This window comes from Capra hircus, chromosome 13 (genome assembly GCF_001704415.2).
Source record: "Capra hircus breed San Clemente chromosome 13, ASM170441v1, whole genome shotgun sequence".
In the NCBI taxonomy this organism is placed as follows: domain Eukaryota; kingdom Metazoa; phylum Chordata; class Mammalia; order Artiodactyla; family Bovidae; genus Capra; species Capra hircus.
In genome coordinates, this window is record NC_030820.1 from 10,453,007 (window position 1) to 10,480,609 (window position 27,603).

General features: G+C 43.6%; 2 protein-coding genes and 1 pseudogene across 2 annotated transcripts in view; all 3 read left to right on the plus strand.

Moving 5' to 3' along the window:
- On the plus strand, nt 2,575-9,831 carry LOC102170614 (annotated as a pseudogene).
- Nucleotides 17,469-25,577, plus strand: NANP (N-acetylneuraminic acid phosphatase). The gene is made up of 2 exons (XM_018056942.1): nt 17,469-17,657; nt 24,267-25,577. Exons 1-2 carry the CDS (start codon nt 17,568-17,570, stop codon nt 24,921-24,923), a joined length of 747 nt encoding a protein of 248 aa, XP_017912431.1. The 5' UTR covers nt 17,469-17,567; the 3' UTR covers nt 24,924-25,577.
- Nucleotides 17,570-27,603, plus strand: part of NINL (ninein like) — a 122,025-nt gene continuing 111,991 nt past the window's right edge. Inside the window, exon 1 of the mRNA XM_018056940.1 lies at nt 17,570-17,657. The gene's annotated coding sequence lies outside the window, so the exon portion shown is untranslated. The remainder of the gene's footprint in view (nt 17,658-27,603) is intronic.

Sequence of the window (27,603 nt, forward strand, 5' to 3'; positions counted from 1 at the left end):
TATCTTAGTCTGGCATTGATATCAGTGTAACATGGCCTCATCGAAAGAGTTAGGAAGTGTTCCTTCCTTTCAGTTTTTTGGAAATAGTCTATGTTGTCTGTTATCAGTATAGGCACTCCTAGCCTCTTTTGGTTAGCATTCATAGGGAGTATCTATTTCATTCCTCTTATCTTTCAATCTATTTAAGTCTTTGGATCTAGAGGGAATCTCTTGTAAATAGCATATAGTTGAATTATGCTGTTTTATCCATTCTGACAATATCTGCCTTTTGATTGGAAGGTTTAATCTGTCTAAATTTAAAATAATTGCTGACAAGGAAGGACTTACTTCTATCGTTTGGGTGTTTATATTATGTATATATTATAGCTTATTATCCTTCATTTCATCCACTGATGCCTTTTTTTGGGCAAACCCAGGCCACAGCAGTGAAAGCACCAAGTGGTCCTAACCATTGGACCACCAGGGAACTCCTGATTTTTGCTTTCTTCAATGTGTAGTTTCTGTTTGCTATTTTGATTGATCATTTTGCTGCCAGTGATGCCCAAGTCTGCCTGAGCAGTGGAATCACATGTAGAAATTTTTAGACACATGGATTCTGCAGCTTCTCCACAACTGTGGATCAGAGTCTGCAGAGCTATGTTCTAAGATTGCAGGAATCTAAATTTCTAAGACTCTCCTAAGTCATTCTGAGAAACTGCTTAACCAAAGTCCTTCCTGGGAACTAGAAAATATGCAAGTATTTTCACTAGTGTTCTACACACACGTCTTCCCTTCCATTGCCTATTGAACATTAAAATAAAGGTCATTTAGAGAGAGTCAACACAGCAACTAGTCAAAGTCAAATAATCACTCTAGCCAGTAATATACTTCACTCCCCCCCATCCTCTGAAAAATTTATACCAACAATCCAGAAACCTGAAAGAGGGAACAGAGCTAAACAGGTCATATGTAGCTTTTATCCTGTTAATCTTTCTGATTTCAAGGTTTATCTGTGGTACTTTTATCTTAAACTCCTGTAAACCAATGTCGTTGCTTTAAGAAAGTATTGATAGTAATCAAATTTTTTTCTGTAATCAAAACAAAATATTTTGTGAGTGTGTGTGTGTATGTGTGTGTGTATGTTGATTTGGGGCCCTGAGTTTAACCGATAACACCAGTAATTTGAGAAAAAGTGAAATACAGACACACATAGCTGTTTTAATAATAAGAAAATTTAGTTATCTTAATGGGGCCTTGCAGGAACAAGGTTTTAGTTATATTCTTGCTCTTTGGGAATCAGTAGCTCCACTTCCATAGTTGACTTTAACTTAGTTCCTCTCTTCTACTAAAAGTTTCTAGAGGCAGTTATCAGTCATTTCTTTTGAAGAAGTTAACAATGAAGTAAAACAGAAATAGATGTATGGCAAAACCAATACAGTATTATAAAGTAATTAGCCTCTAATTAAAATAAATAAATTTATTTTAAAAAACCAAAGTAACAGAAAAACTATTTATTAACAATCCAACTAAACTGACTGGTTGACAGCAGTGTGGACTTGCAAATAAAAGTTGTCTGATTTTAGTAGAAAAACAAACAAAAAACAAAAAACCCGTAGAGAGTGTTGTCAATATTTTAAGGTGGAAAGTAGTGCTTGTTGGAGAGTTAAAGTATTAAATCCAATCTTTTTAAAATGCTGTGTATATATATATTCCCATTTTTGTTGGTCCAACCAAGAAACAGGCTTAAGATGTTATTCAAAATGAGGTACATGTTACTTTTTTTTTCTCGTAATTAGTAGCCACCTTTCTTGGGCTTCCCTGGTGGCTCAGAGGCAAAGAACCCGCCTGCAATGCAGGAGACACAGGAGATTCAGGTTTGATCCCTGGGTGGGGAATATCCCCTAGAGGGAGGGCACGGCAACCTACTCCACTAATTGTGCCTGGAGACTCCCATGGACAGAGGAGCCTAATGGGCTAGAGTCCATAGGGTCACAAACGGTCGGACATGACTGGATCAACTGAGCACACACACACACAGCCTCTTTTCTGGAACACACATCTCTAGCGGAGGAGAACCACAAAAATCTTTTAGAAGAAAGTTTTCATTCTTTTGGTTAGCCACAATATATATTAAACCAGCTTTGACATACAGGAGATATTTAGGATTGTCTTTATGGCTAACTGGACTCATAAGTGGGTGAGAAGATACCTAGACATGGGCACTTTCATACTGCTTACTTCTATTCACACTCCTTTGAAGATCAGAGTGGAATTAGCTATTTGCAGTGCTTTAGTATATCTTTGTGGTTTTGAAAGTCCAGTCGGTGGATTCATCCTTGGCTCGCTGGATAAGAATCAACCAGTATAGTTTGGTAACAGCACAGATTCCCAAGTTTTCTGTCTGCACCTCCCCCCTCCCCATCTTCTGTTCAGTTGGTCTGGGTTAGTGCCTGGAAATTAAAGTTCTCCAGCAGACAGGTATGGGAAATATTGTGCAAGAGGGCTCTGAAGAGGTATCCGAGGAAAGAATGTTATGGATTGCTGGACTTTCGGTATGGAAGCTACCACTGCAAGTTCCATGACTTTCCCCTCCAAATGTACAGGTGTGTCTGTGTACAGAACAAAATGTGGGTCGCAGCCTTTGGAGTCATTTCTGCTGCCTTGGCAGTGGTGAGTGGCTTTGGCCTGATGTTGTACATTGGGTGCCATTTGTGATCATAGTTGCAAATTCACCATTTCTTATTCTAGGTGAGTAAAACAAAGCATGAGGCTGCACACTGTGTATGTCGGGGTGTGGGGGTGGGTAAAGGAAGGGTATTGTGTTAGATTAGGCAAAATAGTTATATATTGGTGACTCTACAGATCCAAAATGAGGAATCAGGAGAAAAAGAAAATCAAATGGAATTATGTGCCTTTCAGTTCGGTTCAGTTCAGTTCAGTTCAGTCGCTCAGTCGTGTCCAACTCTTTGCAACCCCATGGACTGCAGCATGCCAGGCCTCCCTGTCATCACCCACTGCTGGAATTTACCCAAACTCATGTCCATTGAGTCGGTGATGGCATCCAACCATCTCATCCTTTGTCTTATGTGCCTTTAAGAGTTGGAAAAATCTATTACCCCAAATGGAAAAACACAGACCAGGGACATGAACAGGCAGTTCACACACACACACACACACACACACAGAATCCAAAACACTAATCATTGAAAATATAAGAAAGAAATATTTGACCTTTCCATTAATCAAGGGATGCAAGTTAAACCAAAAGTGAGACACCTTGTCTTTTTATTAGATTAATGAATATTACAGCAAGACTGAAGGTTTGGGGAAGGTTGTATGCAAATAAACACACATTCTGCTGAGGGAAATTTGTAAATTGGTACAGGTTTAAAATATAACTTTGCAACAAATCAAAAGACTTAAAAATTTAAAATGGAATCTGATCTGCCAATTCCACTTCTGGGAATTCGTCCTAATTATTGGACAGGTGTTCACAAAATAGAAGAAGGATGTTCATTTCAGTGTGATTTAGAATAGGAAAAAACAAAAACAGGCTAATTGTATGATAGCTTACAGTGAATGACGTTGGATTCGTGATCTTCAAAGAAGACTATTTAGCTTCTTCAGGAAATGGCAACCCACTCCAGTACTATTGCCTGGAAAATCCCATGGACAGAGGAGCTTGGTAGGCTACAGTCCATGGGGTCGCAAAGAGTTGGACACGACTGAGCGACTTCACTTCACTTCACTTTCCACCAGGGATCAGGCTTGATCACTCAAGAGCTTCTGTGTAGCAGAGTTTTATTAAAGTATAAAAAGGGACAGAGAAAGCTTCTGACATAGACATCAGAAGGGGGAGGCAGAGTGCTCCCCCAGCTAGTCTTTTCAAGGCATTATATACTTTTTCAGACCCACTCCCACAACATATATCTTATATGAACAAGATTAGAACGAACAATAGAAAAATCTCCCACTCCCATAATATCCATTTTAAGATGACAAGATCAGTCAGAAGGTTCTTATTAAGGAGAAACATGTCCTCAAGCAAGATGCATTGTTATATTCATTAAGACAGAGCAATGTAGAAAAGACCGTTTGTCCTTTTCTCCTAGGGAGCCTCAGACCCCTTTCTCCTTCTCAAAGGCTTTCGGACCTGTTTCTCCTCCCTGGGGACCCTGGTCTTCTTATCAGCCTACCTAGGAATTGACTGTCTCATTCCCCCCTTTTCTTTTAGGAGGATCATGTTGCCAAGGGAAAGGGCCATTGTTTTCATTCCATAACTACTTCCTGCTGTTGAGGGGCACAGTCGCTATGCTGTTGAGGCAATATATTCTGCTAACCATCAGATTGAAGGTCTCTGATCCAGGGGCCCCGAGTAATAGTTGGAGGAGGCTGTGGCACTCGTAGGAGCCTGGACAACCATTTGTAACTTAGAAGCTTTCAGATGGTTAGGAAAAAAACCCATTTTACAGTTACAGATGTAAGGCAAAATACCCATTAAACCAAGTTAAAACATAGTCAAAATTAAAAGTCACATTATGTCCATAGTTACATCAGTCCATTTTAGGGTTGTTAGATGTCATCAGATCAAGACAAGACATCATATATGATTGTTGTCAGTGCAGCTATTTGCAGAGCTGAAGAAAGTCCTTTCCTTGAAGTGGAGAAACCCATGATGCAAAGCCTTTCCCTGACGAGGTTGAAAAGCTGAAAGCTGAGTCACATAGTTAATTATAAGATTTCAGGATCTATGACAAGATCTGTGCATGAAAACAGTCTCATAGAGACAGTCTCTTCTTCTTAGGGGCAGTTCAAGCTCTCGTTAAAGTCATGGGTAAAACTTTAAACCAACTGTCTTGTGTTTCCTGAATTAGCTTACATGGATGTCCTTTAATAACAGCACTAGCCTTTTCAACCTTTCCTGAAGATTGGGGTCTCCAGGAACAGTGTAAGTAACGTTCTATTCCTAGAACTTCTGACACCCCTTGAGTTACAGTAGCTTTAAGAAGGAACATTGTTGCTCTGAACTTTAGAGTTTAAGATCCCCCTTACTTACTTGCTTACTTACTTACTTACTTCATGAGAAGTCAGTAGAATAAGGTTTCACCCATTCCTTAACTTCAGGCTCTAGTGGATAGTGCTTTTGATGTGAAAATAGGTGAGGGGGTTTGAGCTTGATAACAACAGGAACAGCATTTCGTGCTCAACCCACAGTTTTTCCATCAGCCCACACTCTAGGATTTACATTTTGTTCACGTAAATGAGCAGGCTCCATATTCATGAAAGCAGAGGCTGGACCATGCTCAGTATATGCCTCCCTAGAAGGGGTGAGGGAGACTCCAGCTCAATCAGAACCTCATGAGAAAACAGCACGGAGCCCCAGCTGCAGCTTAAAGATGACTGAAATAATAGCGTTTGGCTCATCCTGACAGTCCCGTTACAGTAGTGGATCAGGAGGAAAGCGGACCAGGGGCTTCAGTGAGCACAGAGAAAGTTGCCCCAGTGTCCAAAAGAAAATTGATCAATTGGCCCCCCACAGTTATTAACCCCCAGGGTTCCACAGGTGTAATTAGAATGGGAGCTTGTGTGGGGACCCCCGGGCACTTTCAGTCCCGATTGCCTTGAGAGTCCAGCCACTGGCGCCTATGTCTCAGAGGCCAGCCTCTCCTCAGGTGTGGTCATTTTATAGACCAGACATGGAGCTGGGTGCAGCTTAGATGCCTGAGGGCGATCCAGCTTGAGATGCCTCTATTTCCACCGTAATAACAAGTCCACCCCTTTTCACCTCGGTTACTCTGGGCACTTTTCCTCAGTCTGTTTCAGAGTTGATCTAACAGCCATTGCTGGGGCTTTGTTCTTTTGTCAGTGTTTTTTTTTTTCCCCCTCCCACTTTCCTCCTTGTATTCTTTACCATGATATACCATCTGAGCCAGCTGTAACAGTTTTTTAAAGACTGATATGGTCCAAACGCCTGTTTTCATAACTTATGGCAGATGTCTGGAGCTGACTGAGTGAGGAATCTATTTTTCAGATTATTCCTTCCTCTGTACTTTTGGGATCAAAGTCAGTAAACTTGTGGAGAGCCTCTTGTAGTCTATCTAGGGATTTATCAGGAGCTTTCTTCTCTCCCTGTTCTGTGTCAGCCAACTTGGCATAGTTTAAAGTCTTAGTGTGCACTGGCTTGAATCCTTCAAGAATACATCTGGCAAAGTAGTTCTGATCCCACCTTTGTTTAGGCATGCTATAGTCGCAGTCTGGCTCGTCATGGGAACTGCTTGGCTCCCAGGAAGGAGGAGGGCTATTTTGGGCTCCCTCTTTCCCCTGTCTCATCCTCAAGCCATTCATCTCCAAAAGTAGTAGCTTCTCCCAAAACTCGAGTTCTTGAGTCAGGAGTCAGCATCTGTCCCAAGACATATGTTACATCTCTCCAAGTAAGGTCATAAATTTAGTCCTGTAAAGGCTCCTATGAATTGGGACTGTTTGAGTTTCTACTGAGACTGAGGCAACCCCTTCTAGAAGGGTGCCCTGAATCAGCCTGTTTAGTTGGGAGCCCTAGATACAGGGGCAAAGTAAGAGAAGAGGAGGCAGCTGAAGGCTTCACACCCAAATCTGCACCCTTAGGACATAAGTCTGGCATGTCTTGCAGAGAGATACAGAGCAACACATATGACACTTCTACCCATTTCCCTTGTTTTCTACAGAACTGACCTAATTGTGAAACAGTACTAGAATTGAGACCCTAGCCGACCAGTGTTCCCCATCTTCCAAAGGATACCGTGGCCACTTGGTATCAAAGACAAAGATCAGGCATGTCTTCTTTAAACTCTGGGAATCAAACCTGTCCCTGTTTTAAGAAATACATTTTAAACAGGTGGTTCTGGATCTGCCAGCTCCCATCTGTGAAAGTGAAGTCACTCAGTCATGTCCAACTCTTTGCGACCCTGTGGACTGTAGCCTACCAGGCTCCTCCATCCATGGAATTCTCTAGGCTAGAATACTGGAGTTGGTTGCCATTTCCTTCTCCAGGGGATCTTATCTTCCCAACCCAGGGATCGAACTCGAGTCTCCCGCTTTGCAGGCAGACGCTTTACCCTCTGAGCCACCAGGGAAGCTCCCATTTGTAAGAGAGATAAAAGCAGCATCCACAGCCGTGGCTTCTTTCCACCAGAGGTGTCCCTCCCTGCTCTAGATGGGGGTGTAGACAGATGTTCCACTGAAGCTTTCCTTCCCTGGTTGGACTTAGTCTGTCCCTTACTGACAAAGGTGACTTATCCGTCCCTCCCGGTTCCACCACCAAGGTGGGTTGGAGATGCACCAGGGGTAGACCTGATGGCATCCCAGGGTGATGTCCAGTTCCTCACCATGAAGACCTTTGTCTGATTTTCGCTCCCCCTCTGGTGCCACCTGGGGTGGAGCAGAGTAGCTTTTCTGGAGTGTTTCCCAAGCTCGTCTTCCAGGGGAGGCGTCCATGTTCCATGTGCGTGTGCACGTTTCTGAATACAGTCCTGAACACAGTACAAGCTTTGGGTCATAAAGAGACGAACAAGAAATCCAAGCTGTCTCTTCTAAGTGTCGCCGCACCAGTATATGTGATAGCAAAAGAGGGACTGGAGGGTCAGCCAGCGAGGAAAAAGTGACTTCTGTCCTCAAGGTACTAGGCCTCCAGTTCATTCCCACAGATTCCACAAAAGGAATATCTAGGGAGTTGAGACACAAGCCATGGGAGAGCTTTCTCTGGTCTGCTTAGAGCTAGCACTACCAAAGGAAGCCCACCACACTTCCAAGGGGACCAGATCCTGCAATTCCTGATCTGTGTCTTCAGAAACCTCATGGTCAGCAGTGATGCTTCTACCCACATAGATCAGAGGCACAGCCATGACAAAGACTTACTTTTGGGACTCTGGACCCTGAGGCAGCCAGCCAGGAGAATCACCTCCAGCCTGAGAGATGTTCCTGGAGCTAGAGCTCCGCCTTGCTCCCAAACGTCCTCTTGTAACTTTCAGCTCCCTAGCTAAGTGCTTCCTTCCATATAGTTTGAGGTCTAAGTAAAAGCACAGAGTAATGGTATGGATCACAAGTCCTTTGAAAGTCTATGATCCGACAGGTTAGGTTAGTAGTTCTAATTCCCAACACAATTATGGAATGGTCAAAGAGACCAGGTAAAGGTGACAGAGAAAGGAAAATTCGGTCCACATGCTTCATCCATTTCTGGTCCTTCCCCTCGCAGGGATGTTGGGCGTCTCTTGGCAGTGGGAGGTCGGTATATAAACCTTGACAAGGCTTCCGTTCTGAGGTCTGCCTTCAGTCATCATAAGGCACCACAAAACCCCAGTGCAGGGCTCATCACTTGCTTTGCACAGGACATGTCATTCATTCACACAAGCACACCTCAAGATCAGTGAGACCTTGAGAGACAGGCAAAGAAAACCGTTTGAGTTGATCTTGTTAATTTTAAATGGATGTTTAAAATATGTGGAGACTCTGTTTCTTTCTCTAATCGTGTTGCAGTTGATGATATGTTTATCATGATTTCTGCCTGGCAGAAGACCAGCCTCATGGATGGCATAAGTGAACAGATGTCCGATGCCTATTCAAAAGTGGCAGTATCCGTTACAATTACCACCATCACCAATGTCCTGGCCTCCTATACAGGAATTATGACCTCTTTTATAATAATAAAGAGAACCTGACCTCTTTTAGGTCCGTACAATACTTTTACATTTATATAGGAACAACCCTGCTCTTTTGTTATTTTCATAACATCATCTGTTTTGGAGCGTTTATGGCTATGGATGGTAAAAGAGAAGTAGTCTGTCTACGCTGGCTGAAGAAGCAGGAAACTCCTGACCAAAAATGTTCCTCATTTAAAAAGTCCTTTTGCCTCCCAGGTAATTTTCCCCAAGATAAACATAAAGCTGATATCCATCCAATGAATCTATTCTTTTTTCAATTGATTTTTTATTGAAGGGTAATTGCTTTACAGAATTTTGTTGTTTTCTGTCAAACCTCAACATGAATCAGTCATAGGTATACAAATATCACCTCCCTTTTGAAACTCCCTCCCATCTCCCTCCCCATCCCACCCCCTAGGTTGATTCAGAGCCCCTGTTTGAGTTTCCTGAGCCATACAGCAAATTCCCGTTGGCTATCTATTTTACATATGGAATCCAGTGGATCTATTCTTTAGAGAATATTTTAGTCCTTTTCTCACAAGCACCGAGTCCAAGTTTTTTGTAGTGCTCCTATACTTTGCACATCATAAGTAGTATATATGGGTGTTTCTGAGTGCAGGAAGGTTTAGACCTCTGAAATTTGGCAAGTGATGATTCCTACACCACACAATATTGTAATGTAGAAGAAGAATATTTTTCAACTTACGGTCCCAGGGTTATGGTTATCATTACTGAGACTCTTGACTATTGGGATAAAAATACTAGGCAAAAATTGGAAAAATGTCCTGCAGATTTTGAAAACAGTGAGTATGTAGATAAAAATCTTACAGAGTTTTGGTTATGAGAATATATAAAATATATGGAAAACGTCCTTCAAGATATAAATGATAAGACAGCTTTTCTGAGCAATAAATGCACTTTTTAAATGGAATTTCCACTTTTTGTGTATAACATTAATATCACATTATCACAGGAAATAATTTGTTCCCAGGCCTTCATTCAAACTATGAGTATGTCTTCTTAACCAATAAGAAACCAATATTACATCAGTTCCGAGACATGGCCAAGAAGTGTCAAGTTCCCCTAATGGTATACAACCAGGCTTTCATATATTTCAATCAGTATTCTGCAATATTCAGTTCAGTTCAGTTCATTTCAGTCGCTCAGTCGTGTCTGACTCTCTGCGACCCCATGAATCGCAGCACGCCAGGCCTCCCTGTCCATCACCATCTCCTGGAGTTCACTTAGACTCATATCCATCGAGTCCATCATGCCATCCAGCCATCTCATCCTCGGTCATCCCCTTCTCTTCCTGCCCCCAATCCCTCCCAGCATCAGAGTCTTTTCCAATGAGTCAACTCTTCGCATGAGGTGGCCAAAGTACTGGAGTTTCAGCTTTAGCATCATTCCTTCCAAAGAAATCCCAGGGCTGATTTCCTTCAGAAGGGACTGGTTGGATCTCCTTGCAGTCTGAGGGACTCTCAAGAGTCTTCTCCAACACCACACTTCAAAAGCATCAATTCTTCGGTGCTCAGCCTTCTTCACAGTCCAACTCTCACATCCATACATGACCACAGGAAAAACCATAGCCTTGACTAGACGGACCTTAGTCGGCAAAGTAATGTCTCTGTTTTTGAATATGCTATCTAATATTAGAAAACACTATTCAAATGTGACTGTTGCATCAACAGCTATGTTCATTGTTTCCTTATTGTTAATTCCTCATCCCCTGCGTTCTTTGTGGGCAACTTTTGCTATTGCTTCTGTGATTATGGGCCTCCTGGGTTTTATGGCCTTCTGGAATGTTAATCTTGATTCGGTAGCCATGACTAATCTTGTCATTTGTATAGGGTTTTCTTTTGACTTTTCTGCTCACATTTCCTATGCATTTGTTTCAAGTTCAGAGCCCTCAGAAACTGAAAAACCATTGAGACATTGTATCTGCTAGGCTACCCTGTGTTACAAAGAGCATTTTCAACAATAATAGGGGTGTGTGTCCTGTCTGCAGCTAAAGTATACATCTTTAGGACACTTTTTAAGATTGTTTCTTGTGACCCTATTTGGAGCTGCTCATGGTCTAATTTGTATCCCAGTATTTTTAACTGTTTTTTGAAAGTTAGTTTGAACAACCACTGACAAATCAAAGACCAATTATAGAATTCCTGATTAGCCCAACCCAATCTGATGAAAATACATCATTAAGAATAGTCAATAAACTAAAAGCAAAGGCATGTTTCCTTGGCTTGGAAATACCATTTTAAAATGTTATTTAAAATATCCCTAGAGAGGCGAGAACAAGATGACGGAGAAGAGGTGGACGTGGAGTACATCTCTCTCCACATATACATCAGCAATATACTTTCAGACACAGAAGTGCATGCAGAACACCAGCTGAGAGTGGACAGGAGCACCTGACCAGTGGAAAAGAATAGATAGAACCATGCAAAACTCGGTAGGATGAAGGAACTAGGGGGCAAAACAGGAGTGGGAGATCTCAGATGCCCATTCAGGACTACAAATGAGTGCCATTCTAATCATAACCCCCAAAATTAAGTTTCAAGGGATAAGATTTCTCAGGCTAGATCTAAAGAGACAACACTGCTTGGCAGGGGTTGTAGCGCGAGATAGACAGGAGATAGATCTCCTGACCCCTGAACAAGGAGGGACTTGAACCATCTTGAATGAGACATGCTGTTTCTGGGTAAATATCCCAGCTAAGTTAAAGTCTCATAGTCCTCAAGAAAAACATTCAGATCCTACAGGATCTCAAAGAATGAGCTGCAGAGTTCTCGGGGTGGCTAGAATCCCTCTTTGGGGGCTCTTCTCCTGGCGATGGGGAATTTGGAGTTGGCTAATGCCCCTACTAATCCCTGTTATCACCATATTGATGCTGCCTATGATTGCTCCATGTATTATTGATTGTTTAACCCATTTTGTCTCAACATGCAACGCCAGTTCAACAAGGATATATAAAATTACACCCAATCACGGAAAATATCACTCACCCTTAGATGAACACCACTATAAGGACTCTGAGGCTTCAGACTAGCAAAAGAGGGAGGCCCAGTGCCCCTTGCTATCCCAACTTGGCCGGAAGTAGCCAGAGAAAGCTTGACGTCTCTGTTCCCTAAGAAATGGGCCTCCTATCTCTTGAGGTGGGAATGTTAGTTAGAATAAGAAAAATAGGAAAAAGGAGTCCAAAATGGTGGTGGCTTAAAGACAAAGAAAGGAAAAAGCGAAAGTGGAACAAAAGAAAATCTGAGGACTGGAGTAAGGACCTCAGGTGAAAAAAACAGCGCCTCCCCCCCCACCCCCACCCCCCAGCTAGCTAGGTAGTTTCCATAGGGCAGGCTCAGGGGCAAGAGACAAATGTATACAAAGAGGAAACCAAGATGGATGCCTCCCTTTGGGGATCGGCCTGCTCTCACACCTTGAGGGTGTACTTTCGTTTGCTTGCTGAGCAAAATTCTGAGCTGTAAGAGAGCTGTAACACTGGTCCGCTGTTTCAAATCTCTGCTCTGGAAAGACAGAACTGAGGAAATTACATAGTATAAAATACATTATATTTATTATCACAATAAAACATTTTTAGAGTGTACTAATAAAATTGGTTTACCTGTAGCATGATAGAATTGCAAATAATATGATAGAAGGCATGCCAAGTGAAACAAGGGCACCACTGTCATAGAATTTGCCTCAAATTCCAGTTGTCTGGAAAGTCAGGTAGAGGACCTGCCACAAAAATATATTCAGGTAAAGAGCTTTCAATTTTGATATTGTGTGTCTTACATATGATTTGAAACACTACATCTTATTGATTTAAATGTTAAAATTCAGTAAAAAATCAAAATATATGGATTATGATTTTAGAATAAGAAGGTAATGAAGATTTGTTTCTTCCCACAAATCTCTGGCATGCTTTTCAAAGTTTCTCTCAAAAATCTAAAGTTTAAAACTCCCGAATATACAAAATCTGAATCTTATACAAAACTGTGAAAGCATTAATAACTGTGACATTATTTCTTTTTCTAAGCTTCTATTAGGTTGTTATCTTTTACTATTTTTATTGCACAAACACCATTTCAGAAAGGCCTGAGTATTAAAAGGCTTTTTCCAAAAGGTGTCTTCTCATTTTCACCAGTTTTATTCAGAGTATTAGGTTTGCCAGCCCAAAAATTACTGAACAGATAATATGTGCCTGGCCCTATGCGATAATTTACTTTTTAAATGCTCATCTTTCTTTCTCAAAAACATCATGAAACTTTTGTTTAAAGTTTTGTTTTTTTATTCCAATGAACTTCAAACAAAGTTTAGGGGGCTCCCAGAAACAGCAAAGGCTTAAACTGGAAGTAAGAATTGCAGAGTATTTGACCAGAAAACCAAACTAAACGGGAAGATCAACGTCTGTACTGAGCAGACCTCCCCTGAGAATGTACAACTTGTGTTTTTAACCAGAATGTTACCAAGGATTTAAGATTTTTGGCATTTTTTTTTTTACATCCTATCTCTTTTTACTTAAAAAAAAAATTGTAGTATAGTTGCTTTATAATGTTGTGTTAGTTTCATGTGCACAGCAATGTGAATCAGGTATACACATATCCACTGTTTTTTAGAATCTATTGTGGCTTTCTTCAGTGTGCTATTTTAAGAAAGTTGGATTAAGGATCAAATAAAGCAGAGCACACCTAGCTTCCAGTCAAGGACTCTATCTGATAATCTGGGAATGCTACTGCTATGGTCCCTGGAACAAGTCTTCTTATCCTTCCCACCTTCTCCTGGCCTCCCTATTAACCCCAGCTGCTAGGTACCTTGATCTTCTTCAAGGCCAAACTGTTTCCAAGGCTGCCAACCTTCATCAGGAAATGGATCATCCACGCCTTGCTACGTTCATTTTCCTCTCCTTCACCTGTCTTCAGGTAGTACTGCAACTGCAGGGCTTTGGCCTGGAGGAGTACCTGGATCAGCCCCATACTCTCACCAAAGATCCTGCCAGGATGTTGGCCAGGTTGATGATCTGACCAGCTAGGCTGTAGATGGGGAAGGTGAAGGTTTTCAGGTTAAGGCCCCTGTTCCTTTTCCAGGTGAACAAGAGTGGGTTGGGGGGACATGGAGCCCTGGTTCTTAGTGCATACCTTGCTGTAGGGGATCTGGGTTCTGTTGTCCTGTGTCACAGTCAAAGCCTGCCACGCACCTTCCATCTTGCTAATTTCTTCTAATTTCCGGCTCCAGTGGTGTCTCGGTGTTGGAGACCACTAGGATGGAGGCATAATTCACCTCAGTGCTCTTCCTGGAGATGAAGATGAGAGAGTTGTTGGCAGTGAAATGTTCCTGCACAAAGCACTGCTCAGCCTTGGCAGGGCTCCCTACCAGGTTGTACTGCTCCTCGAGGTCTTCTTCATCATGGGGCAGATAAATCAGGCCAGTGCTGAGAACAGCCATTAACACCATGGACAGCAGCAGGAAGATCCAGGGGTGCGAGCCCACCTTCCAGCCCAACTGAAGGCCCAAGACAGCGGTGGCTCCAGGCAGTTGGTGTGGCAGCGGGGCGGCTGGGCCAGTTGATTCTCAGACTGCGATACCAGTGGAGGTAGTGGAGCCTCAGCTGCAACTCAGGAGGGGGCTCTGTGCTCTGCCCCACCGCCCAGCCAAGCTCGGTTCCTGGTCTTGACTCAAGGCTAAGGGCATCTCAGGCTCTAGGCCAGGCCCTGCAGGGAGACAGATCTCTCTCTCCAGGTCAGGCCCGGACTCCAACCTGGGCCCCTGGGACTGGACACAGGCTCTTGTCCCGCCTCCCACTCAACTTCCAGTGCAAACTTGAGGGATTAAGGCTCATTTCCAGGAATAAAGACCAGGTTCTCAAACAGCACAGAGGATCAGAAAAGAGCTGCGGGACAGAGCACCACTCTCCACCCACCCAACGGTTTCCTGGAGAAGTTCCAAGCGAGTCTGTTTGAACCTGGGCTGCTAGCACCTGAATGCTAGAGTCCTTGGCAGTCATATGGTAGTCTCGGTTCAGTTTAGGTCAGTTGCTCACTCATGTCTGACTCTTTGTGACCCCATGGACTGCAGCATGCCAGGCCTCCCTGTCCTTCACCAACTCACTGAGCTTGCTCAAACTCATGTCCATGAAGTAGTGATGCCTTCCAACCATCTAATCCTCTGTTGCCCCCTTCTCCTCCCACCTTCAATCTTTCCCAGCATCAGGGTCTTTTCCAATAAATCAGTTCTTTGCATCAGGTGGCCGAAGTATTGGAGTTTCAGCCTCAGCATCAGTCCTCCCAATGAATATTCAGGACTGATTTCCTTTAGAATGGACTGGTTGGATCTCCTTGTAGTCCAAGGGACTCTCAAGAGTCTTCTCCAACACCACAGTTCAAAAGCATCAGTTCTTCAGTGGTCAGCTCTCTTTATACTCCAACTCTCACATCCATATATGACTACTGGAAAAACCACAGCTTTGACTGGACAGACCTTTGTTGGCAAAGTAATGTCTCTGCTTTTTAATATGCTTTTTAGGTTGGTCATAGCTTTTCTTCCAAGGAGCAAGTGTCTTTTAGTTTCACGGCTGCAGTCATCATCTGCAGTGATTTTGGAGCCCAAGAAAATAAAGTCTCTCGTTTCCATTGTTTCCCCATTTATTTGCCATAAAGTGGTGGGACCACATGCCATGCTTTAATTAGCCCCAAATTTGTCCCTGGCACCCATCTTCTCAGGATTTAGTTAGTACAAGAAGCACTTCTTAAAGGTGAATGAAATGAGTGCTTATGTGACTCAGAAGTGACTGGGAGAATCTGGCTTGTTCACAGACACACACACTCACACACACACCCACACACAAAAGGCACAGATTTTCCCTGTGTTCTAAGTGGCAGATTTTAACTTCGAGGGTATCACCCAGAAGCATGGTTCTCAGGTAAGGGTTTGGTGAACCTGGTACACCTCATTTAGTTATTCTTTACAGACACAACGTTCTCTTTGTAAAAAATTTGAAGTAAATGCATAAAATAAAACGTGGGAATAGAAGAACCCAAAGCGCAGTCCTAAAACTTCCTTCTATCACGTTCCTCTTTTTTTTTTTTCATGTTCCTCTTCTTAATCGAAGTGTTAAAAAGTGGGAGTTTATCCTTATAAACCGTTTTCTTTGCATTTGCAAGCAGGTCCAGATATATGCAAGGGTATTTTTTTCATAAATATTATTGTACTATCTGTGTATGTATCGAACCCAGGTTCGAGCCCTGGGTTTGGAAAATCCCCCAGCAAAGGGAAAGGCTACCCACTACAGTATTCTGGCCTGCAGAATTCCCTGTACTGTATAGTCCATGTGGTGGCAAAGAGTCAAGACAGGACTGAGCGAAAAAGAAAAAAAAAGGAAAAAAAATCTCTGTATGCAGATTATATTTTTCACCAAATACATCAAAGGATCATAACATATGACTGTATATAGGTTTATCTTATTCTTTTGAATTGCTTTATTTAGCCATAATGCTATTTAGAGGTCTGTAGATTGTTTATTACCTAACTAATTTGCCTAGGATCACACTCCCATTATTTTGTTTAACCACGTGGCACATTGCATTTCGCACACTGATTAATTTCCATTGTCTCCAAAAGACAAATTTTTGCCTCCCTTTTTAGAATCCCTGTTTCATACTGGAATAAGAGATCACATATCACAGTGCATTAGATTATGGCCTCACATCATGTTCTCATCCTAGGGAGTCCTGTTTCTATGGTATCAATACTTCCAAATCCTCCTTCTCATCAAGTGAGCTAGAAAAAAGTCAAATGCTCCTCCATTCATCCAAGCAGTAGTTCTTGATCTTCAACTATGTGCATGTTTGTACTTTAGGGCTCTTCACCCAGAGAGGGGAAAAAAATTTGGTTTTCCCCTACAAAATATATGTCTCCTTAGATATCAGATAAATATCACCCTTTCCAATCAGATCTACAATTGTTTACAATTGTCTCACATCCATACATGACTACTGGAAAAACCAAAGCCTTGACTAGATGGACCTTTGTTGGAAAAGCAATGTCTCTGCTTTTTAATATGCCGTCTAGGTTGGTCATGGAGAAGGCAATGGCAACCCACTCCAGTACTCTCGCCTGGAAAATCCCAAGGACGGAGGAGCCCGAGCGACTTCACTTTCACTTCCATGCATTGGAGAAGAAAATGGCAACCCACTCCAGCGCTCTTGCCTGGAGAATCCCAGGGTCTGCAGAGCCTGGTGGGCTGCCGTCTATGGATTCGCACAGAGTCGGACACGACTGAAGCGACTTAGCAGCAGGTTGGGTCATAACTTTTCTTCCAAGAAGTAAGCGTCTTTTATTTCATGGCTGCAGTCACCATCTGCAGTGATTCTGGAGCCCAAGAAAATAAAGTCTCTCACTGTTTCCATTGCTTCCCCATCAATTTGCCATGCGGTGACGGAACCGGATGCCATGATCTTACTTTTCTGAATGTTGAGTTTTAATCCAACTTTTTCACTCTCCTCTTGCACTTTCATCAAGAGGCTCTTCAGTTCCTCTTAGCTTTCTGCCATAAGGGTGGTGTCATCTGCATCTCTGAGGTTTCTGATAGTTCTCCGAGTTAAGCAGAAACAGGCACAAAGGAGGAATCGCCGCCCCCGACCACCTGGCACACGCCCCACTCAGAAGAGCCAAAGACGGGTGAGGAGTTCTCCGCGTACCTCAGAGAGCGCGATGCCGGGGTCTCGCGGGACCTCAGCGTTCCGAAGGGTTCAGGTCTGCAGACCTCTCGCGGGAGCTGAGCGCCGGTGCGGAAGGGTCGGGCTGCCTCCCGGCTCCGCCCTCGCCTTCCCGTCCGCGGGCCAGGTTCGCGCAGGCGCGCGCGGTGGCAGCGGCAGTGGCGGCGGCGGTGGCGGCTACTTTGCGCGTCGCGCTGGCGGCGGCGGTATGGGGCTGAGCCGAGTGCGGGCGGTCTTTTTCGACCTGGACAACACGCTCATCGACACGGCCGGCGCGAGTCGGAAGGGCATGTTGGAGGTAACGTCCTGTCTCCTGCTTCCCTTCGGCGAGCTCCGCGCCCCGCGCGCTCGCCCCTCGGGCCCCTGGCACTGCCCCGTCTGCCCCTTGCGCGTCGGGGCCCCTCACCCCGGAGGCCGCGTGTGCCGGCCGCCCCGCGCGGAGGGCGAGGGCGTCTGCGAGCGGACGGCGCTCGCGGCGCGCGGGCTCCCGGAAGGGTGTCGCTGAACTGCCACGAGGGCAGGGTTGCCGCCGCGGCGAGCGGCCGCCGCGCCGAGCGGCTGCCGCGCGCGGGGCGCCTGGCTTCCTGTCGGGGCGGGTTTGGAGCTGCCGGGACGCGCGCGCACCCAGCGCTCCCGGCCTGGCCGCGGGAGTGTGGGCCCCCGGCCCTGTGTGCGCTGGACCTTGGAGCCTGAGCGCTTCACTCAGGTGTCCCGGCGTTGAGTGTGACCCTCAGCACGTTTACTTTCACGAGGTCTTGCTGAGAAGCGGCACCCTCCGCTTCCCGTACCGACTGATGCTCTTTCAGCCTTTTCCCGTTCCTTTCAAGACCCGAAGCCACCCTTGCTTGCGTTTTTCTGCGTTCAGTTTTAAGGGAAATAAGCGAAGGATTACCATATCTGAAAAGCCCACTCTCAGAACCTGATCCTTCCAACCCTTCGTGCCCCGCCCACTTCATGCTTTGTTAGTTAAGTTGTGTCTCCCTGGATCTTCAGCCTCTTCGTCCTCTTTCTTGGTGCATTACACTCCTGGTGCGTTTTCGGATCTGTCCAATACTCTTGTTTATTATTATTATTTTTTTTAATAAAGATGTCTTTATTTAACATTCTCTTAATTCTCCATAAGAGTGTAATCAATCTTTAATCATATTGGCTCCACAGTTTGCTCTGAGATCTGGGGCAGATAATTCAATGCAGAGCCTGAGTTTCTCATGTGTGTTCTAGTACAACACTAGGGCCAACTTCAAAAGACTACTTTTGGGAATTAATTGAGTTATAGTTTAGCAGAGTGATTCTCCAAAATATGCATTTGGAAAAATGTTAACAATTTTTTATACAGTTTTTGCAAAAAAGAAAGCAAAGATATGTCCATTTTTTAAGTAAAAAAAAAGCAATCATTAGGCACCTCCTAAATTGATAGAATCTTGGACATTTTAAGTCTACTTTAATAACTTTACTGAGGCATTACACAGTATTGACTGACCTTTCCGTCTTCACACCTTTGATCGTGACCTCAGGAGCACCATCCCCTCATATATTGCCTCGGGTATCTCCCTGCAGACTGTACATGCTTACCTGTGTGTTCTCGGCAGGCCAAGTCCAATGTGTTGTAATTAAATCAATGTTTTAGTCCAATTCTTGCTGTAGGCCAAGAGTGTAGACTTTAAAAATCAGGCAGTTGAGGGAATTCCCTGGCAACCTAGTGGTTAGGACTCTGTGCTTTCAGCCAAGGGTGGGGGCCCAATCCCTGGGCGGGGATCTAGGATCCCACAAGCCATATGGCTTGTCCAAAAAATAAATATAAATACATAAAATGAGACAGTTGAGTTTGAATCACAGTTTTCCTCCATACCTAGCTGAAAGCACCCAAACAAGTTATTTAACCCCTCTAACCCTCAGATCTTTCAATAGTGATATTTTGAGTAGTGGTATTAGTTCTCAGAAACCCCATCTGCTAGGTTTAATGTAATGTATGAGAAGTACCTAGAGGCCAGTGTTCCAGAATTGTACTACTGTCCACTCCGTCTCTAAGTCTGTGCCCTCCTGCATATCCCCGATGCCCTTGTCTTAGTTAAAGCTGGACTTGTTGCTCGTCTAGACTGTTGCTGTGATCTTGATTCCAGGCTTACTGTGTCTGCTTCATCCTCCACATTCCTGCCACAGAGAAATTTTAAAAACAAAAGTCAGATTGTATTTCTCCTTGGTCTTTACACCCTCCCTTATACCAGCTCTGTATTTTCATATGTCTTTTAATGTTCTTGTCAAAGGATACTACAGTTAATTTTTGCAGCTCAGATGCCCACAACTAAATAGTGAATTTCCTTTTTTAGGGGGGAGCGGGGCAGCTCACTGTGAGGCTTGTAAGATCTTAGTTCCCTGACCAGGAATTGGACACTTGCCCCTTGCATTGGAAACTCACTTTCTTAACCACTGGACTGCCAGGGAAGTCCAGTAGTGAGCTTCTAAAGAGGAGACAAACTGTCATATTTATCTTGTTTGACACATGGTAAATGTTGAATGAATGTTGAATGGGTGTATAAAAGTTCATTTTTCCAGACTTGTTTCTCTTTCTCTTTCCTTTGTAAACATCCTGTGAAATGCTATTAACTATACAAGGATTAACTATACAAGGATCCAGGATCGCTTTATCCCATAAGAATACAACAGCCACAGATGTTGGCCTAGTTAAAAGTAACATACCAGCTTTCTGAGTCACTCTGAATGACTTATGAAAGGAGGAAGGGGGAAAAGTCCAGCCATTGCCTTGGGCTTGAGGAGAAGGAATCATGTACTGACTATGTGTTTGTGTGTTAGTCACTCAGTTCTGTCCGACTCTTTGCGACCCATAAACTGTAGCCCACTAGGCTCCTCTGTCCATGGGATTCTCCAGGCAAGAATACCAAAGTGAGTTGCCATTCCCTTCTCCAGGGGATGACCCAGGAATGGAACCTTGGTCTCCTGCGTTACAGGTGAGTTCTTTACCGTCTGAGCCACCAGCGAAGCTCATACTGACTAAATGTCAGCTCTAATATCTTTTTCCAACTTCTTTTTAAAATTTTTTATACAGGTTTTAAAGGTTACTTTCCATTTACAGTTATTACAGAATATTGGCCATCAGTTTTATTACTGTTTTTTTTTAGTCATCTGGGAAAGCTACTTTTTTTCCACCCACTTCAGGCCTGTATTTCAGTGTCACCACTCAAGCAGAAATCCATGGACAGAGGAACCTGAAGAGCCTTACAGTCCATGGGGTCGCAAAAGAGTCAGATTCAACTTAGCAACTAAGCAACAACTCAAGCGGAAGCCTCCAGAAAATTGAGGTTTCTCAGAGAACAAAGCAAAAAGTATTCCTGCAGTTTTTAGTTTACTTTCCAATGGGGATGACAGTCAACATAATAAATGTGCTTTTATTTACAAATATGTTAGGTGGAGGGGAGAAAGAATTGCCGTTTCAAAATAGGTTGGTGAGGTTAGGCCACATGGAGTACGTGATATTTGAACAAAGTCTTGAACTAAAAATAACAGGAAAACTGGTTGACTTGGTTAGTCTGTATGCAGCCATCATGTTTTGTGAGCATGTATTTGTAAGTTTTATTTAGAATTCAGCCACTTCATATCTTAATCATATGTGTTATATGGCTTGCACACTAGGCCTCAAAAAAAGTCTTTTAAAATCATATCTAAACATGAGTACTCCCTGGAGTGAGAAATGGCAACCCACTCCAGTATTCTTGCCTAGAGAATCCCATGGACAGAGGAGCCTGGCAGGATATAGGGTTGCAAAGAGTCAGGCACAACTGAAGCAACTTAACGCACACATTAGTACTGATGGTGGTAACTCTAATTCTGGGTCTGGAAAGCAGGAGGTAGGGCAGTGTTTCCTTTCTATATGTGTTAACCTTAAATAGAGTCTGGAAGGAGATGGAGTTTGAGTTTATGTTGCTCTCCTGTCTCTCCCTTCATCGGGCCTGTAGGTGTCTAGTGGCCTCGTTCTCCGCAGAACCCTCCTCAGGCCTGCCCAGGATGCCCTTAAACAAGATTGTAGGCCCTTACACAAGATGTCGTCATGCCTCTAAATCAGAGATCTTTTTTCTCCATCTCTGTCGAGTTCAATTAAACCTTCCCTTTTCTCAGTGCAAATGTTTGGTGAGTTTGCACCAATAATGTGGACTAATTCACTTTAGATGTTATTTCTGTTTAATAATAATATGTAAATGACTGATAAACTTTTTTCCCCAAAGATGTTAATACTGTTTAAATACTACTGGTTATTCCAAATGAATATGTAATTAGTCATTGTGGCAAAGTTAAATCAGGGAGTGTAATGGGAAGCAGCTTTGAAACTTGGGATCCATATGCCATGCCTCTGCAAGAATCTCCCTTTAAGGTGAGCTAATTGGCTTTTTCATATCCCAGAAATGTATTTAACGAATTGCCAATCACAGTTTACAGGAAACTGAATCTTTATTGGGAGCTCTAACCCAATGAACAATGGGCCGGTTCCTGTTGAATCAGGAGTACTGTGGAGTCCTCGAGGCCTGTGGCCTTTTATTGTATAGCAGCAGCGTTGCTGGGTGGATTGGTTCATTGAAATTTAACTTTATAAAGCAAAACATTTCAGTGTTTTGCCTTTACCTAAAATCCTTAGGGTTGGTATATTTTCACTGGACTAGTAAGGCTTTTCTTAGCTATTATAGGAAGAAGGGGTCTATTCAGCTCTTTCCCCTTTTCAGCAGGTGAACTGAGTGTCTGGCATGAATAGCAGATCATTTATTCCCTGTAGAGTTTAGGGAACACTTGTTTGACTGCTTTGCTTCAACAACAGGAAGATTTTAGCCCCAACCATGTGTATTGCGCTCATCCTCAAAGATCCAGAAGTGCCGCGGCTGATCAGCTTTCCCCGGAAGTCCCCAGTACAGAGACTTCAAGTAATTGAATTATTTACACTCCCAAGTGCAAGTAATTCACTTGGCACTTAGGAAGCACTGCAGGGGATAGCGGAGTCAGACGGGAAAAGGGAAGAATCTAACACAGACCCTTCCGAGGAGCAGGTAACAGTGCGCATGGCTTGGGACTCTAGGAGACACACGCAGACATATTCCACTCTCCCTCCGAAGGGCCAAGGAAGCTGTGATATCTACTCACCAGTTTCTGCTTTTTACTGGTTGAGACCTACTCCTCGGGCTGTCCTCTGGCTCCAGCCCGTGTGCCTGTGTGGAGGCATGCGGCTCTTGGGCCGAGAAGCCCAGGTCCTTGCGGAGGAGGCCAGTGGCGCCAGTGGCAGTGAGGTGAGCCTGGGCGTTTGGCAGCACCGCTCCAGCCTCACCTGGCACCCTCCGTCACGTGGTCTCCACCGTGGCTGAACTTAGCTTCCAGCTTGCCCAGCTCACAAAAGCCCAAGTACTGGGTCTTTGTGCTGTTCCTTCTTTCTAGAATGCTCTTCTCCTCCTCCTGTCCCCACCTTTGGGCTTGGGAATGCCTTGGTTTAAATGTTTCTTCCTCTGCCCTCTTTACCCAACAGCCCTGGGGTCGCCTCTTACCGTTTAGTTCGTTTTTCATGTGACTCTCAGGGCACTCAACCCAGCGTTTGTGATGATTATTGTCCTCATCAGATAATGTCGTGAGAACGAGGGGCCCAGTCTCCAGCGCTGAATACATAGTATGAAGGTACACGTGTGGCCTGTGGAGGTAGGCAAGCACGGGCTTCAGTCTCAGCTGGGGCAGGTTCTTTATCGGTTCTAAACTTCTTTCTCTCATCTCAAGAGGGAAGCCCCCTCGGGGAGTTGTAGAAGAGATTAGAAATAGCATATGTGAGCTTTGAGCATAATGCTTGCCACATCAGAGTCAGAAAATGTTAGCAAACAGGCCACATGGTAAGAACCTCATATAATGAAAAACCAAAGTAAAGAGCTGTGGGATCCTAAGAGGGATTATGTTAAAGGATTCAGAACCAGTGTGACAAAGAGGGAGACTCAGAACTACTTGAAGTTTTTATCTGGAAAAGTAAGTTCGGAAGAACCACTGTTATTAGACTGCTGAAATCACAGAACATGCTTGATTCCATGGGAACTACACATGCACGTTTTTAAAAGTACAGAATTGGGTCCCCTATTGTATGGTGGTTAGTTAAACTAGGCCTTCAAAAGATAAAATAGAGATAGATGAGGAGAGGTTAGGTGAAGTAGCCTTATATCTGGGGAGAGTCTAAATATTGGTTGTTAGAAATTTTATATATTTTACTAAATATAAGCACAGTTTTATTTTCATGTCTTCATGAGCAGAATAAAAGGTGACAGACTTAAGCTGACGAATGAGGGATTTTTGTAGCTGTATATAAAGAATCTCCTTAGAAGAAGTCGGGGGGTGGGGAGGGAGTGTGTGTGTGTGTGTGTGTGTGTGTGTGTGAATGTGAATGAATTGTCTGGAAATGTTGAGAAATCTTCACTCTGGTGTTTTGTGTGTTTGTTTGTGTTTTGAACTTCTGATTGCTCACTTTTGGCTGTGTGGGTCTTCGTTGCTGTGAGCGGGCTTTCGCTAGGTGCGGAGAGTGGGGGCTACTCTCCGGGTGTGGTACATGGGCTTCTCACTGCGGAGCACGGGCTCTAGAGCGCACGGGCTTCCAGAGCTGTGGTGTACGTGGGCCTTGTTGCCCCACGGCATGTAGGATCTTAGTTCCTGGACCAGGGGTGAAACCCATGTCCCCTGCATTGACAGGCAGATTCTTAACCGCTGGACCACCAGGGAAGTCCCATGGTGCTCTTCCCACCAGAAACGATGTGGCAGTGGAGCACCCCGAGTCAGGAGTGGAGTTAGAGTCTGTCTTTGCTCTTGGTTTATAGGCTCACAGCTTCTGAGGACATGGGTATTGAAGACATGAAGTGTGTTGATGGAGTTATTTTCCTTTATTTAGGTGATAAAGCTCTTACAATCAAAATACCATTACAAAGAAGAGGCTGAAATCATCTGCAACAAAGTCCAAGTTAAACTCAGCAAGGAATGCTTTCATCCTTCTAACACGTGCATTACTGACCTCAGGACTTCACACTGGGAAGAAGCAATCCAGGAAACCAAAGGCGGTGCAGCCAATAGGAAATTAGCTGAAGAATGTTATTTCCTGTGGAAATCTACACGTTTACAGCACATGACGCTGGCCGAAGAGGTCAAAGCCATGCTAACTGAACTTCGGAAGGAGGTCCGCCTTCTCTTACTGACAAACGGAGAACGGCAGACCCAGCGGGAGAAGATTGAGGCTTGTGCCTGTCAGTCCTATTTTGACGCTATTGTTGTGGGTGGAGAGCAGAAGGAGGAGAAACCGGCCCCTTCCATATTTTATTACTCTTGTGACCTCCTCGGGGTACAGCCTGGGGACTGTGTGATGGTTGGTGACACGCTGGAAACCGATATACAAGGAGGCCTCAATGCAGGGCTGAAGGCAACAGTCTGGATAAATAAAAATGGGATGGTGCCCCTGAAGTCATCCCCCACACCACATTATATCGTTTCTTCTGTGCTGGAGTTACCTGCCCTCTTACACAGCATAGACTGCAAAGTCAGTGTGTCCACTTAAAGCACAGAAAACGGTATACTTACGAATTTTAGGGTCAAATTACAGGGTTCCAGCTAAGAAAAGATAAGGCATTCTCTATACTGTGACCCAGTTCTAAGGATAATTACAGCTGTCATGTAATGGACAGCCAACCATTGACTGGTATTTATATCTGAAAATCCAGAGTACATTAATAAAGTTACTTTTAGCAGTGTCATCCAGGAAACTTTGAAGAAGTATATTTGTTAATCTGTGGCTTGAGATTAAAAAAAAAAAATTTATTAATCTGTTAGCATCTTGGATCTCTGAAGATACCAAGGAAGATGATTTGTTCATGGAAGCACAAATACAGATTTTATGCTTTGGCTTAAAAATAGATTAAAAAAAAAAAAGCTATTCTGAAACATATATAATAGAGATATATTAGAGCAGTTGGATCTGGTTGATATGAAGTAAGTACCAAGTTACATGCCAATCAAAGCATTTCATAGTGAAATTATTTTCATATTTTTCTGTTTTAAAAACATGCACCATATTTTTGCCTACTTTGAATGTATACTTCTCTTATGAATCTAATTTTTCTGCCTTACCTTTTTGTGGGGGGAAGGGATAGATTTCCTATGGTGTGTATGTGACCAATAAATTCTTCCAGTAAAAAAGCTGTTAAACTCAAAATACAGTGCTCCTTTTCCGTAATGTGTTCCCATCTTTCTCGAGTGAGTGTATAGGTTCCTGTTAGTCTTTGCCTCTTGGGGAAGTACTTGCAATGTCTTTTCCCAGGAATGCGGCGGGGTTGAGGGGCCGGTCAGTCTCGCTGTGCGGGAGTGCAGGCCACGTGGCCCCAGGTTGGTCTTCTGTGAACACATCAGAGGGGGTCGCCTTGGTGCGTCCTAATCATGCTGTGCCTCATCTGGTGTCTCCAGACAGGATAGTTTCTCATATGGTGAAAACTGATGGAAGGTTAGATTGTACTCCTAACCATTTCCAGGGTGCCATTTTAATACTTGACTGTTTTTGGTGTTATCATCTGCCTTAAATCTCCTGTTTTTCAAATTTTGGAAACTGCCATTGTTTCACAAATTTCTATAGCCATTTCAGGGTTTGCTTTGAACTTACTGGTTAAAAGTCCAAAGTGAGGCATCCTGCAACTTGAAAAACTTCTCAAGACCGGGAGGCTAGAAAGTCTCATGATTTCACCAACCGTACCTGGAATAAAAAGGTTAATTAAGGAAAAAAGAAATACTGATCTGGGTTGTTTTTTGGTGGGGTACTTTTTTTTTTTTTTAACTTTTGTATAGGAAACTACTAGTGTAAAATGTCCAATTGTTTGGATATATATAGAATGGCTCCTTCAGGTATTCTACCAAGAACAGGGTTCTCTGCCATTGTGCAAGTGCCTGTTATGCATCCCACTCTTAATTTTTAAAAATGTGATTGTGCCCTTGACTGTGAAGAGCATTGTTGTTGCTCTGAAACTGAACGCCTGTGAACAGGGAATGTTTGTATAAAACTCTTCTAGGTGTGGTGCCCATGTGACCTCAGTTGCAGTGTAGATGTTTTAAATTGTTAAGTTGAAGGCTGTTGATAGGAAAGTGGTTTTGTGTGTGATTTCTCAGGGGGGCGAGTGTGATGCTGAGGGTTTGTCCTTTCAGTTCGCCCATGAGACAGTCCAGCACTTGCGTTCATTATGCTGCCTGAGAGGGCTCATTGCTCCCAGTTCCTGGGATCTCTTGCAGATCTCAACAGGTGGGCACCTCAGTTGCTAAGTGAGCAGTTCTTCAACAAAAGTGATCTGGTGGGGAACGACATAATTGCGTTTCTTGTAATGTATTATTACTTTCCATTAGCACCCATCCTTAGGGAAGAACTTTGGCTTTCTGCATTCTGAATGGAATGTTATAGAAGATATTAAGAAATCTTAGAATAGACCTGTTATTTTATTAATAATGTTCTTTTGGGGTTTGTTTTAAAATAATTCTTTATTTTTCATAGTTCCCCACATGCCTAGAAAGCCACAGATTCTCAGTTGTCCAGAGGCTCACCCAAACACTGTCGCTACGGAGGAATGCCTCGTAGCTATGAGCGGGCCGTGCCCGTGGAACGCTGACACAAGGCTGGCTGTTTTCTGGTTCCATTCATGCATCCGCCCACTGGCACAAGAATATCCGAGATACGGTAGTGCCCAGGACCCAGTGAGCGTGATATTATAGGAAAGACAGTTTTTCAGCTGCAGAGGTGCTCGACTTAGCACTGTCAGATTTCTTTGCAGCCCATGATAGGAAACGTTTTCTGTCACAATCCGTTAAACACATGTATGGTGAACATTGACTCAATGTGTGTACATTAGACATAGTTTTACCTGTTTAACAAACAAAGCTACTTCCTTGCTATGCATGATGCTCAGGATTTTTTCATTCCATCCTTTTTAAAATGGGGGAATGTATTTTTTTCATTTTGGAACAAGTCCTATTTGTGGTACGCAAGTCAAAGAATGAATGCGTGAATAGCAAAACGTCCATCTCATCTGTTTTCCAGCAGCCCGCCTACCCTAAAAAGGCCTCTTCTGTCAGCACTTTGCTGTGTATCTGTGTGTATAGGTAGGTGTGAGTGTATAGAATTCCTCTGATTCAGTCAGCTTTTTATTTCTGCTTTTTTGATTTTAGAAAGCAATGATCTTGCTAAGATGCTGATTTTAAAAGTC

Coding starts and splice junctions, on each gene's coding strand:
- NANP (XM_018056942.1), top strand. CDS start 17,568: ATGGGGCTGAGCCGAGTGCGGGCGGTCTTTTTCGACCTGGACAACACG. Junction 17,658..24,266: donor GTCGGAAGGGCATGTTGGAG/GTAACGTCCTGT, acceptor TCCTTTATTTAG/GTGATAAAGCTCTTACAATC.